Genomic DNA, 12377 nt, shown 5'->3' with positions numbered 1-12377 from the left:
AGGAGGCTCTATTCAGTAGTCAGAGGGCAGGGTCCACCTCTTCCTTTTTCACTCTATGGAGGTACACACACAGGAAACGGATGAGACCTTTTCAGAGTCGGTCAACATTTATGCTGCCCCAAAAATAAATAACTCACAAAGAAAGAAAATTCTGTTTTTACCCAGAGGTAGCTCTGTCTTCTGTGATGACATCTCACAAAGATCCTCGGTCTGCTAATAATATCTCCACTCCTTGCAATTTCATGTCACTTCACTGTCTGTATCTTTCAAACTTGGGGAGCTCAGAGCTTATTTCAGCAACAGATGGGAGAGGAGAGGGTGAGATCCTTTCCTTAGAAATGTATAGAGGCAGCCGCGGGCAAACCATCCTTGGAAAGTAAAACGGTCTAAGAAACCCCTCATCGGTAAAGGTCTCAAGGACTCGGTTCTGAAGCCACAGCTCTGTTAAACCCCTGGGATGGGACACGTGTCCTTAAGCCCGGGAGCGGAGGTGCTCCAAGCAGCGCCCCCTCAGGCAGGAGGAAGAGCAGAGCTGCCCCACGAGCCGGAAGAACGGGTGAGCTCAGCTCAGCGGGGCGTCCCAGGAGCATCTGTTTTCCTGGGAGTGGAGACAGGTTTGTACCGGAAAGGAAGAGCTGGGGAGGTGACAACAGGGGGCCATGCTAACTGAAACCTGACAGAAGAAAGTGTCAAAAACTCTGCATGGTGAGTAGGCTGAGAGAAACAGCCACGTGGAGTCCCCGTGTGCGACACAGCGAAAGCCTGCGACACAGGGAAAATACCTTTTGAAAGGGAGCGAGAAAGGGATGTGCCAGAAGCACTTCAGAGGATCCAAATTTAACGAGCAATCACAACACTGAATGGTAAAAAATGATTCCACAGATCTAATTAAAGCTTAAAACTCGGAGAGTTCTCGCAACAGCAGCACAGTCGAAGAGAAGGGAGTGTGATCTTTCTCTTTTTACCTAGTGATACGCTCACGAGGAAAGACAAGCAGGGTTCTGGTTTCACTTATTTCTACTCCCCCTACTGGGGAGTCTTCATTTGCCCGGAACACGCGGTCTGCGTTGTCTCCGGCAGACTTTCCGCCCACTCACCTGAGCCCCTCGGTCGTTGACCAGTTCCACGGACCATCTTCCCTCGTACTGAATCCACACGAATATCCCTCCGTCCGCGTCACACGTGGCCAGCTTCTGGTATGGCTCGTTCCATCTCACCAGCACGACCTGAACACAGCCAAGAAGATATTTACCGCAGGGAATAAACCAGTGGGCTAGGCTTATGCCTACAAAGAGGTCAAACTTCAGAACCAAACGGAACGCATGGTCAAGGAAAAGACCAGTGGAGGGAGTGGGGATTAGTGGGGCGCGATGGCCAGAGCACGGCCCACACATGGCAGCGTCACAGGGAACCAGACTCACAAGCAGAGGACATCTGAGCAAATGGTAAACCGTAACGTGAAAATGCCACTGCTATATACACGGAGAAAGCCCCGAGCCCATCTGTACCCTGCCTTGCCTCTCACGAGTGCAAGGATCTCTCATCTGACAGTCCTGTACGCTGGGAAGACAAATTTCACAGAATCTGCTGTATATATGAATCAGGGTGTTATTTATTTAACACAGAAAAAGGAAAGGGCGGGGACTATTTATTTCATTTTCCTCCCAAAGTGAAATTTTCTATATCTTTTCTAGACTCTTTATTTCCAAATAGTTCAGTATCTAAACATGGCCAACTTGGAAAACAAACACTTAAAATATCTAAGATGTTTAGACTTTATCACAGAGGACAAAGAAATTATAAGTTTCAAAATGTGTGACTACAAAAGCAATTTTTTTTCCAATTTTATTTATTTGTTTGTTTTTATCTTTTATGTCTGGCTTTTTTTTTTTTTTTAATTTTTTAATTTTTTTTTTCCAAAAGCAATTTTTAAATGTGAAAAAAATCTGAACCAGATAATCACTTTCGCCTTTTTCAACTATGACTCCCTCATCTAACAGGTGGACCCCCTAGTAGGTGGCTTGGGATGAGGTAAATGCCCGAGGACTGTTGTCACAGAGTCCAGTAAAACCTGTAAGGACGCAGGGCTTGAAGTGATCCCAGGAACTACAAAACCAGCACCCCATGTTGGCTGTGCTGAATGTCCCCTGAGATGGTGGTTAGTGGAATTCGTTCTTTCAGTGGGTCATTCGGGTTGTCCTGATTGGTTCATGCTGTGTGGTCCTGTGACTATTACAGAGTTGGAGGGGACCGGGCCCCGCTCTTGGTAAAATGTGAACCAAGAGCCGGGACATCCACAGATATGTGGACATATACGGATGTGTACCTGTCAAGCCAGGACTGTCATCAACCAACAAGAGCACACCTTCAATTTATGAGGACTAGAATCCCGTCTTTTCCTAGGACTTCATGACTCATAAACCAGTAACCCTTGTGAACATGTGGCACCTTTGTAAATGGTCTCCATATCCTAACTTTGACACCTGACCCTTGAACAACACGGGAACTAGGGACACTGACCCCCCTGTACAGTCAAAAATCTGCCTATAACTTCTGACTCCCCCGAAACTTAACTACAGCCGTCCCTCAGTATCCATGGTGGGTCGGTTTCAGGACCCCCGTGAAAATGAAAACCCACAGATGCTCAAGTCCCTATAAGAAATGGCACAGATCAATCAATGCATATAGTCCGCCCTTCACATCCATGGCTGGTTGAATTTATGGATGCAAAACCTGGGGATACAGAAGGCTGACTGTATAGTTATTGAAAAAATCCACATATAAGTGGACCTATGCAGTTCAAATCCATCTTGTTCAAGGGTCCGCTGTATTCTAAAATAGCAAGCGGGGCCAATGACAGATTTTAAGGACCTCCAAAATGCCAAGACCTGTCCTCAAGCCCATTTGTGTCCGAAACATAGACCAATGCAGATGCCCTGTCCTTTCTCAGAGTTGTACCGTGGGTACGTCTGATTTTAGGTTTTTATGTTTATTTTCAAGGCGCCAGAGGGGGAGCAGCCCCCAGCCTTGGTCTGCCACGCTTGGTGGCATTACCATTAGTTTTAAGATGCATAATAGAATCTGCAAATTTTCCTAGAGGAAATTATGACCCACTTAAAATGTAAGTATACTGTAAATCTTTTTTAAAACTCTGCACACATCAGAGAGAGCTGTGAGGTTGCAATCTTGAGATATGGCAATCATGAGTCAAATAAGTCTAACCTATTTTGATGGCTCCCACGCCAAAGGCAACTCCCACAGATCCAGACACAGACCATTCCCAGCAGCCCCGTCCAGCTCTGTCCCTCTGCTGAGACCTCCCGCCTCACTGTCACAGACCTGCAGGTGCAGCGCTGACACCTCCCACTGGAACTACCGGTGAACGTGCACTGTCCCGAGCCGCGCTGCCTGAGGAAGGGACAGAGGCACGCTCATCTTTGAATTCTGACACTCCGTAATTTTAAATGTATTGTGCCAAAAGGTAATGTATAATTAGAAGTTATGATCATTATTCAGTTACATCTTTGAACTATAAAATGTTATTGAAACTATTTCAAGCAGGTTATTTTCGACTCCCAAAGGCATTTTAATAACTGCTAATGGTGATGCCTGCCTATGACAGATTAGTAGGTGTTGAGGACAGACATTATGACATCTTTGTCCCGTAGAATTCAGTTCACTAAATGGACATAATCTAGTGCTCTCTCTGCAGTCAGAGAAGACCCTCGACACCGGTGGATGGGGGTGAGGAACTAGTCCAGATTTTTTTTTTTAAGTCTTGGTTTTTAAATTCTCTATTTAAATTACTGATCTAATTTTTTAAAACAGTAAAATCAATACTACAATGAAAGTCTTTAAGTGCATGTAATATATCATAAAATTTAAAATTTCCAAATGGTCAATAAAAGCCAACTTCATCACCTTCTTTCAGACCAGTTATGGTTTGGCCCAAGCACTGCAATCTGCAAAAGTGCACGTGGCTACAATTTGGTCCCTAAAGCCCGCAATCACTAATGAACTCAGAATGGCTGCCACAGGACGGAACATGACCAATGGCACAGTGAACATCCATCTACTATGCCCTTCCTTATAAAACAGTATTTGATGACAAGGTGTCTTATTTGAGGGCACAGAGGTCAGTCACATTTTCTAAACTTTCACCATTTTTCTTTAACATCCACCGCCAGGTATGGCTGCGTATTTAGTTCACGTCAATAATCAAGCCCCCATTCTCCATGAAAGCTGCCGGCAGAGTCACAGCATGACACGAACGTGAAAGGGCAGAGGCGAGAAGCATTTTACCGTTATTTCAAACGTTAAAGATGTCTTGGTCTTAGGAGAACATGGTGGCAGTTGTTGGATAAACAGAAAGTTCAGACTCAATCTCTTCTTTCGTGATTCCTGATCAGTTGAGATGCAGCACTATAGGGAAGCGCAGTCCCCACTCCCACACTTCTTTGCTGTGAGTTCTAACACATACAACTGAATAGGTGGGTAGCTCCCCAAAATTAGAGAAAGAAACCTTTCCAACGATTCTCAGTTTAAAAATAAAGTCAAGCCGCCAGTGCTGTCACCCTGGATTAGCAGTCTCATTTCCTCCCTGTCTGCAGCTCGGAGCTGCTGCCTTATCTCGCAGCGGCTTATTTCCTGTTCTCCGAGTCCTTCCAGACTGCCTGGCGATGCTGGGACATGCCAGAGTGCTGAGGAATTACCAAGCAGCCGGCCAGCTGGGTTCTCAGTCGCCCAGATTATGTGGCAGGGTGCTAAGCATCTGTGCAGGCATTCTAAGGCAGGACTTTCCTTCCCTTTTAAAGAAAAAAGGGGCTCGGGTTTACACTGGGCACAAAAGAACCTCAGCATTTAGGCTGTTAGCTGAAGTGCATGTTTTACTATAAAGACAGAGGATAAGCTAAGCTTTGACCTGGGTCTTTGATTATTCAAAAAAAAAAAGCTAGCCTGTTACCCTTTTCTAACTTTTTACAGTTATCGTTATCAATAAATATTTATTGAGGACTATTAAAAGTACAGAAATCTACACTAAAAATATAGGGCAGGTCTGCTGGAAGTTGAACGGGCTGTATTCTAATGCCCTAAATACGTCACTTCACTCCTGGCACCTAGAACTATTTTGGGGAGAATAAAACAGTCAGTTAACCCAACTCAAGGATGGTGAAAAAGATGAACTCTTTTCAGGCAAGAACCCTTCAAATGATGTTGATATATATGAATATCATTTATATTTTATAAAAAGCTATAGGAACCCACCTCATTAAACAACCAGTATCACCGATATTCAGGAATACTTCCCTCAACCTAAATGTAACTCAAATGAATGCTAAATACCAATAGATCAAGTAATAAATCCCTGCAAACAACTATTACCACTCAGTTCTTCCTATTCTGTAATTTATTAAGTGAAACAGCAATAATTCAACTGCACGAGGAAAACAAGGATGGGGGCCAGCCTAATTTTAGATACATTTAGTCATTTAAACAAAGAGCCAAGAGCATCTTAAAGTAGAGGCTGGAAGAACTTCAATGCGAACAGCGGTTTCCAGACAGTGCTCGCCAGCAGGAAGGGCCTACGAAGCGGCGGGACTGGGCTCTGGACCCGGGTCCTGCCCTGCCCTCGGCACTCCCAGCGGCGTGGCTGAGGGCAACCTGCTGACCCGCTTGGTGCCCCGTCCCCATCTGCCGGTGGGGTGACGGCAGTGCATCCCACTAGACTCATCGTGAGGGGCGTGGGAAAGGGCCTTACAGTGCCAGGCACACGGCACATGTTCAGTCGGTGAGAGCTCCGAAATGCTTATTCGTGAGCTAGAACTGCCAGGACGTGAGTCCAGTCCAGCACGGCCTTTGCGTGTGTGGTTTCCTCCTCTGCAAAATAAGATAAATGGTTCGAAAGTTTGTCCCTCTTTCCAGACCCACCTCCTGCTACTTGCACCCCATTCATCCAGCTCTGTACCTTAAAAATCGACCCCCCCATAGTTCCTGCCACCCTCTGCCTGGAACACTCATCTGTCCCCTGGCACCTGGTGATGAAGGCTTCCCTGACAGTCCATTACCGCGGCAGGCTCTTTCCAGTTGTGGCACATGAGCTCAGGCCCTGCACTGACTCCCCCAAACGTCTGTGTCCCTCACCAGCCCGACTTTTCCACTCTTCTGTTCCCAGGCCCAGCACTATGCCAGGCACAGAGCAGGCACACCCCACGGGCCTTTCTAAACTGAACGGTTCGTGAAGGGACAATTAACCACATCTCTGGAGAACTATTCTCTCTCTATGGTAAGATGTTAGAATTGGTTCGAAAGAGGTTATTTTGGGGGGTGGGGAGGGGTGGTAACAGCTTTACTGAGACAGAATTCACATTCACCCATTGAAAGGGCATAATTCAATGGTTTGTAGGCTGCCTGTTCACAGCCTGCAACCATCACACTAACTCTTAGAACACCTTCGTCAACCCCCAACATTCCCTCGAACCCTAGGCAATCTCTAATCTTTCTGTCTCTATAGATTTGCCTTTTCTGTGTATTTCACATAAATGAAATCACACAATATGTGGCCTTTTGTACCTGGCTTCTTTCACTCAGCATGCTTTCAAGACTTATCCACATAGTGTGTATCAGTATCAGTACTTCCTTCCTTTATGTGGGCAAATAACGTTCCATCGTACGGATGCACCACATTTGGTTAATACATTCAGTTGATAAACATCTGGGTTGTTTCCTTCTTCTGGCTATTATAAATAACACTGCTATGAACATTTGTGTACAAGTTTTTGTGTGACATGACATGGGTTTTCATTTTCTTGGGTATATGCCTATGGGTAGAGTTTCTGGGTCGAATGGTAATTCCATGTTTAACTTTTTAAGGGGCTGCCGGATTGTTTTCCAAAGTGACTGCGCCAATTCACATTCCTAGCAGCAATGTATGAAGGTTCCAATTTCTCTACATCCTCACCAGCACTTGCTATTATGTCTTTTTGATTCTATCCACCCTAGTGGGTGTGAAGTGGTTTTGATTTCCCTGACGGCTAATGGTTCTGAGTATCTTTTCAAGTGTTGTTTTTTTTTTTTTTTTTTTTTTTTTGGCATTTGTATATCTTTTTTGTAGAAATGTCTATTTGGGCCTTTTACCCCATTTTTTACTATTGAGTCGTACTAGTGTCTCTTCTTGAGCCCTCTGGAATGCTGACTATATTTGGGGAAAACTTTAGCTTTTATTTCCACATAATCCAACTTGTTTCTCATTTAAATGTTCGCAAATTCGGTCCTCATTCACTCATTCTATTCAGATGGTTGATAAGAACTTCTGGAAGGAAATGGTCCAGAGACAAGAAAGGAATTCGGTAAACTAAGGTCTATGGCCAGAGCCCTGGACCCCAGGGACCACGGAGCCTCCAACAGCTTCTGAACCCGGACGTGCTGGGGGGTAACCTTCCTAGTCCCAGCCTCTGCAGGGCACAGAAACTACAGCTGTGCACCCTTTCCTAATGTTTTCTAAAGCTTCTTACCGAACAGTTTATATTATCAGGCAAGGCTGAGTTAGGAAAAAAGCACTCTACCAAGTCTTCTGACATGATTGCAAAATTACCATTCTTCGCCTTCCTATCTGCTAAGTGGCAGCAGGAGTCTCTCACCACAGCAAAATATAAAATGCTCTGAATAACTACGTTAGAAATACAGTCTGTAGGAAACTCAACAGTTAATACCTTCATCTCCTGACCATTCAGTATTGTCCACAGTATTGTGCACAGCTCAAAATCCAGTGAGATAATACTCCTTGTGATTCCAACTTCCACCCTCTTCCATTCTATCTCAGAAGCCATCTTCTGAATAAAAATTTTACTGTAAAGTATTTTCAATCACAAACACTATTCATTGAGGTCACAACGCACCTTACCGTGATAAAGCGTGTTTTTCCATCATCACTTCCCACCTACGCTTAGATAAATGCTCGTGGTGTAGACAGCAGTTACTGGCCTTAGCCAGCTTAGAGGTGACTCAATTCACCCGGCTGAAGTGGCATCTGTCAGGTTTCTTCGCTGCCAAGTGACCCCTCCTTCCCCCTTTCCACACTGCATCCTAGAGGGCAGGTACCGAGAACAGCCCACACCTAAGGAGCGGACACCATGCCCACCTCCGGGGGGCAGGAGGATCTACACACATCGCTTGTAACTCCCCGGCCAGTGCTGTTCGCCCGTCCTCCTCTGTTTATGTACCTGTTTTATGAGTATGGACACGTGAGTATTTACGTCATAGTTTGGGGTAGAACCCAATACTACTTCAGTTATTTTGTTGTTCAAATTGTTCCAACTTTGGCCACTGGGAGCTCTTTCAGCTGGCTCCTGGTGTCCCTTTGACATACCCCCCCTCTCCCGCCACCACCACACACACATTCACTGTATTTCTTTTGTAGCACTACCTTAATTTCCGACACTATGAGATGCTCCAGATTCATCATGTATGTTTCCTGCTCTAGTCCTTGAATCAGACATTTCTCTATAGAGTCCTGATTCTTTTCAAAGGAAAATGGTATGAAAAACCAAGATATGGGTGCTAGATCCAAAAAACCAAGATCTAGGAGTGTTCACTGCTACTAGGGTGGGTATACATAGCTTTTGATAGAAAATAAACAGCATTGTTCTAAGATGAGCCTGAGACATCTCGTTATGCCAGAAGGCAAGGCAGATACCAAAAGGCCTCCAGAAGCAAATAGAAGGGGCTTCCACTGACCAAGGGTGGGACAATTGGAGCATCAAAAAGAATTAGTGCAAAGCACTGAGATGAATATGCTAAAATTCATGTGTGCCAATATCCATGAGTTCACGATGATCCTAAAAAAATGAAACCTTCACTATTAATCTTTGAAGAATGGCATAGAACGTATGACTCTACAAACTGGTAAGCAAAGGGGAAAAAAGAAAAGCCACATTTGTCCAGCCATTATTTACAAACAGTACCATATAACGATCAAATAATTGATGCGGCAGTTTCTCTCGGTATAAGTACTCCAGTTACTAAAAGAAGGAGGAATGACAAAATTAAAATATCAACATTTTGCAATTACTAATGTAACAATGGCTTTAGGCAAAGGTTTTCAATGTCTGCTAAAATCATTTGGTGAAAGGCTGCAGGACTGTAGTATGAACGGATCAAACTGATGAGCCCTAACTAACTGATCAATTTTAACATCACAAAAAGAGGCAGACGATCGGATATACCTCCTGACAGAAGTGCACAAAGCTAACCATTAAAGAGTACCAAAACAATACCAAAAAAATCAAGCTCGAAGTCTCTAGACCCAAAAACTAGTGTACAAAAATTATAGAAGACAGAAAAACATATTATATAACATCCTGGGGATAAAATTAGGAAAATCCATTTTTCCTATAGACGTTCTCATGTTCTGGGTTTTCCTAATGCAAGGAAAACAATAAAGAAGACAAGGAACCTACAGATTGAATACTTAAAAGACACATCAAGCTAATGTAATGCACGCAGTGGACTGGTTTGGCTCTGACTCTCAGAACTCAAAAATAAAAACAACCCATTTTCCCATTTTGTTCTAAAAGGTGGATGTGAACAGATCCTTCACCAAAGATATACAGATAAAAAAAAGAACGTGAAAAGATGCTCAACATCATCAGACATTAGGAAATGCTAATAAAAGCACAGTGAGACAACTCTATGCCTGTTAGAACAGCGAACACTACCATGTGGGAATACCTGGCACCTGTGAATTCAAGTCCCAGCTTTTCTTAGTTAATCCTTGTACTCCTGATATAAACAAAGGAAATATAGTTCTCCTGGTGTAAATTTCATAAGTATCAAGTCAGGTCCAATGGTGTCTTCTAATAGGAAGGCTAAAGATCTTGACATCGAACACCGTGATACGCTTTATACACGAGGATATTAAGGGAATTCTATCTGAGCTTCAGCTTATATAGTTCGGTTAGTATCCACTCATAAGATAATGCGTCAGGCAGAGCATCTCGAAGAGGGACGGGAGGACATGTCGGAATCTAAGACTTGAGGGCAGAGTGGGAAGGACATATGGGATTTGAAAAAGTATATGAAGTATAATTGCTTGATTTGCTTTTTAAAAACTTGTTATTGAAATATAATACACATACTTCAATAAATTTTTAGCCATTTCCTTTGAAATTTCAAACGATATTAAAGGAAAATGTAACAGTTTTATCAAAAACAGAAATGAGTTTTAAGAAACACTGGCTACCATATACTCGATGTTTCTTGTAAAACGATTTACACACATATTCGAAAAGCTCAAAACAGTGTTATGTGCACCAATTTCAATTAAAACACTGTGTTACTATTTCTTTTTACTTATATTTATTTCTTCCCCACCCCCCAAATCCATAATTGTGAAACAATTCCATTGCATACCTTGGAATTAATTTCTCAGAAATACATTTCCATTTGGCAAGACAGACAAAGAATATGTTGTGAAAAATGGACTCACTGCTTGACTTGAAAAAGTAAAGGGGAAGGAAGAGAGGCAAAGGCGCCCACCTGCCGTTTCCGCGGCAGGGAGAGCGCTCCACTCCCGCGGGCCTCGGTTTCTTCATCCAGTGCAGCGCGGGGAGTGGCGCTCCTCTCGTCTGCGCCCCCCAACTCGTTCCCCCAACACCGCACCGTGCGGAGACGTCATTCTCACACCCACTTCTGCCCACCCACTACTGAAGGGTTCCAGGACCAGGAAGGATATTTCCAAGTCTAGAAAGGGATTCTCTAAAAACGAAGCAAACAAGAGAACTTTGGTGCCAATACATCTCTAACTAAACCAAGAGTAGAATCAAGTAACCTCAAAATAGAAAATAAAGTATTCTGAGTAAGAAGCACTAAGCTCATAAATAATTAGCAAATGATACTCCCCCCTTTGCATTTTGATTAGATTCTAATTTGCAGTGAGGAACTCAACTCAAACTAAGAGGTATATAGTGTTAGTTTAAGCCAACAAATATGTTAGCTTCCACACTATAATGCGTACGTTTTATTTATTCTTGAATTTAAAATCTTTCTTGTCTCTAAAATAAATATAGAAAATCATAAACTGTTAAGCCACCATATTCCTGGGGTTTCAAGACTTTCAAAGTCATCATATTTATGATTCAAAATGTTCCATTCTAAGACAAGGGAGCTAACCTCCTACACCTGTAAAGAAACAGACTACAAAAGGATCCAGTTCTCAAAAGGACCCCATGGCCTGGACCCTGGAGCAGGCACTATCACCTTCGCTCTACGGAAGAGGAACAGAGGTTCAGAGAGGTTACCTGGCACCAAGTACCCAAACGGCAAGAGGCAGAGTAGGGGCCAGGAACCAGGAACTTCCGATCCTAGTCCAGTGTGATCTCCTACTTAAAAAATGAAGTATCAAATCATCATCTGATGATCCTATTGTTCGTGCTGAGAAAACTACTGTATTTGTGGGAAATGCTCACATTTTTTAAATTAAAATTTTCTAGTCTATAACTTTTGACTGTCTAAAATGAACTATGAAAAATATTCTGAGAAAACCAGAAAAAAAATCTTGGCACAGAATTAGGAGACAAAAGGACAGATTATAAGCAGCCCGACGTTTACTATGAAAGAGGACTTTCTGTCGAGGAGTGCTGCCTATCCATAGAGGTGCTGTCTTCCAAAGGAGCCTGGAACGCTGGGAAGGCTTAGGGCAGAGGCCTGACAGCCCACTGATCTAACTAGGGAGCTGACTGAATCAGAACCAGAGGACTTCCTATCACCACCCAACTCCAAAGACTACAAATTGAAATGAAACGTGCTCTCAACATCAGTGATGTTATGGCCTTAAAACAATGATCTTTTATTTCTTGAGCATCGACCTACTGCTAAACCTCCACCAAAATTGCTAAAAGGAAATCCAATTATTGACATAGTCAACTTGGCTATTCTGATGAAAAATTTGCTTTAAATATTACAATAATCTTGTCGACCAGATGTGTGCTTTCATCATTTACATTTAATCTACTGTATTTATTTTCTAGATGCTCCTCTTCAGTTCTCCGGGCAGTTAAGATCGCAGGGTTCTCGGCATCCTGCTCTGTAAAATCCCTAAGTTGGCCTACATAATTTCCAAGGATCCTTCTGGTTTTAATATTTTGATACGTTGGATTCTATCTCGTTAAATGCTAAGCAAATACAACATGCCCATTACTAAGTGCAATATCCTACAACACAAATATGCGCCGCCCAAGATAATAATCTACCTCGTGGATCATGGCATACCATATTTCCCATTCCTGTTGAATGAACCTATGTGACAACTTTTCTTTCAATACACGACTTTTACTGCATCTTTAAAATATCACAAATAACTCTGAGGAATCAGCCGACATCTT

At 43.1% G+C, this 12377-nt stretch overlaps 1 protein-coding gene across 1 annotated transcript in view; it reads right to left on the bottom strand.

Annotated features, from left to right (window-relative positions):
* TULP4 (tubby like protein 4) overlaps window positions 1–12377 on the bottom strand; it is a 136227-nt gene that overhangs the window by 60158 nt on the left and 63692 nt on the right. Inside the window, exon 2 of the mRNA XM_015591863.2 lies at window positions 1098–1226. Coding sequence (XP_015447349.1) covers window positions 1098–1226 — 129 coding nt within the window. The remainder of the gene's footprint in view (window positions 1–1097; window positions 1227–12377) is intronic.

The sequence above is a fragment of the Pteropus alecto genome, unplaced genomic scaffold (genome assembly GCF_000325575.1).
Source record: "Pteropus alecto unplaced genomic scaffold, ASM32557v1 scaffold195, whole genome shotgun sequence".
NCBI classification, from domain to species: domain Eukaryota; kingdom Metazoa; phylum Chordata; class Mammalia; order Chiroptera; family Pteropodidae; genus Pteropus; species Pteropus alecto.
This window is presented reverse-complemented; position numbering and strand designations above follow the sequence as displayed.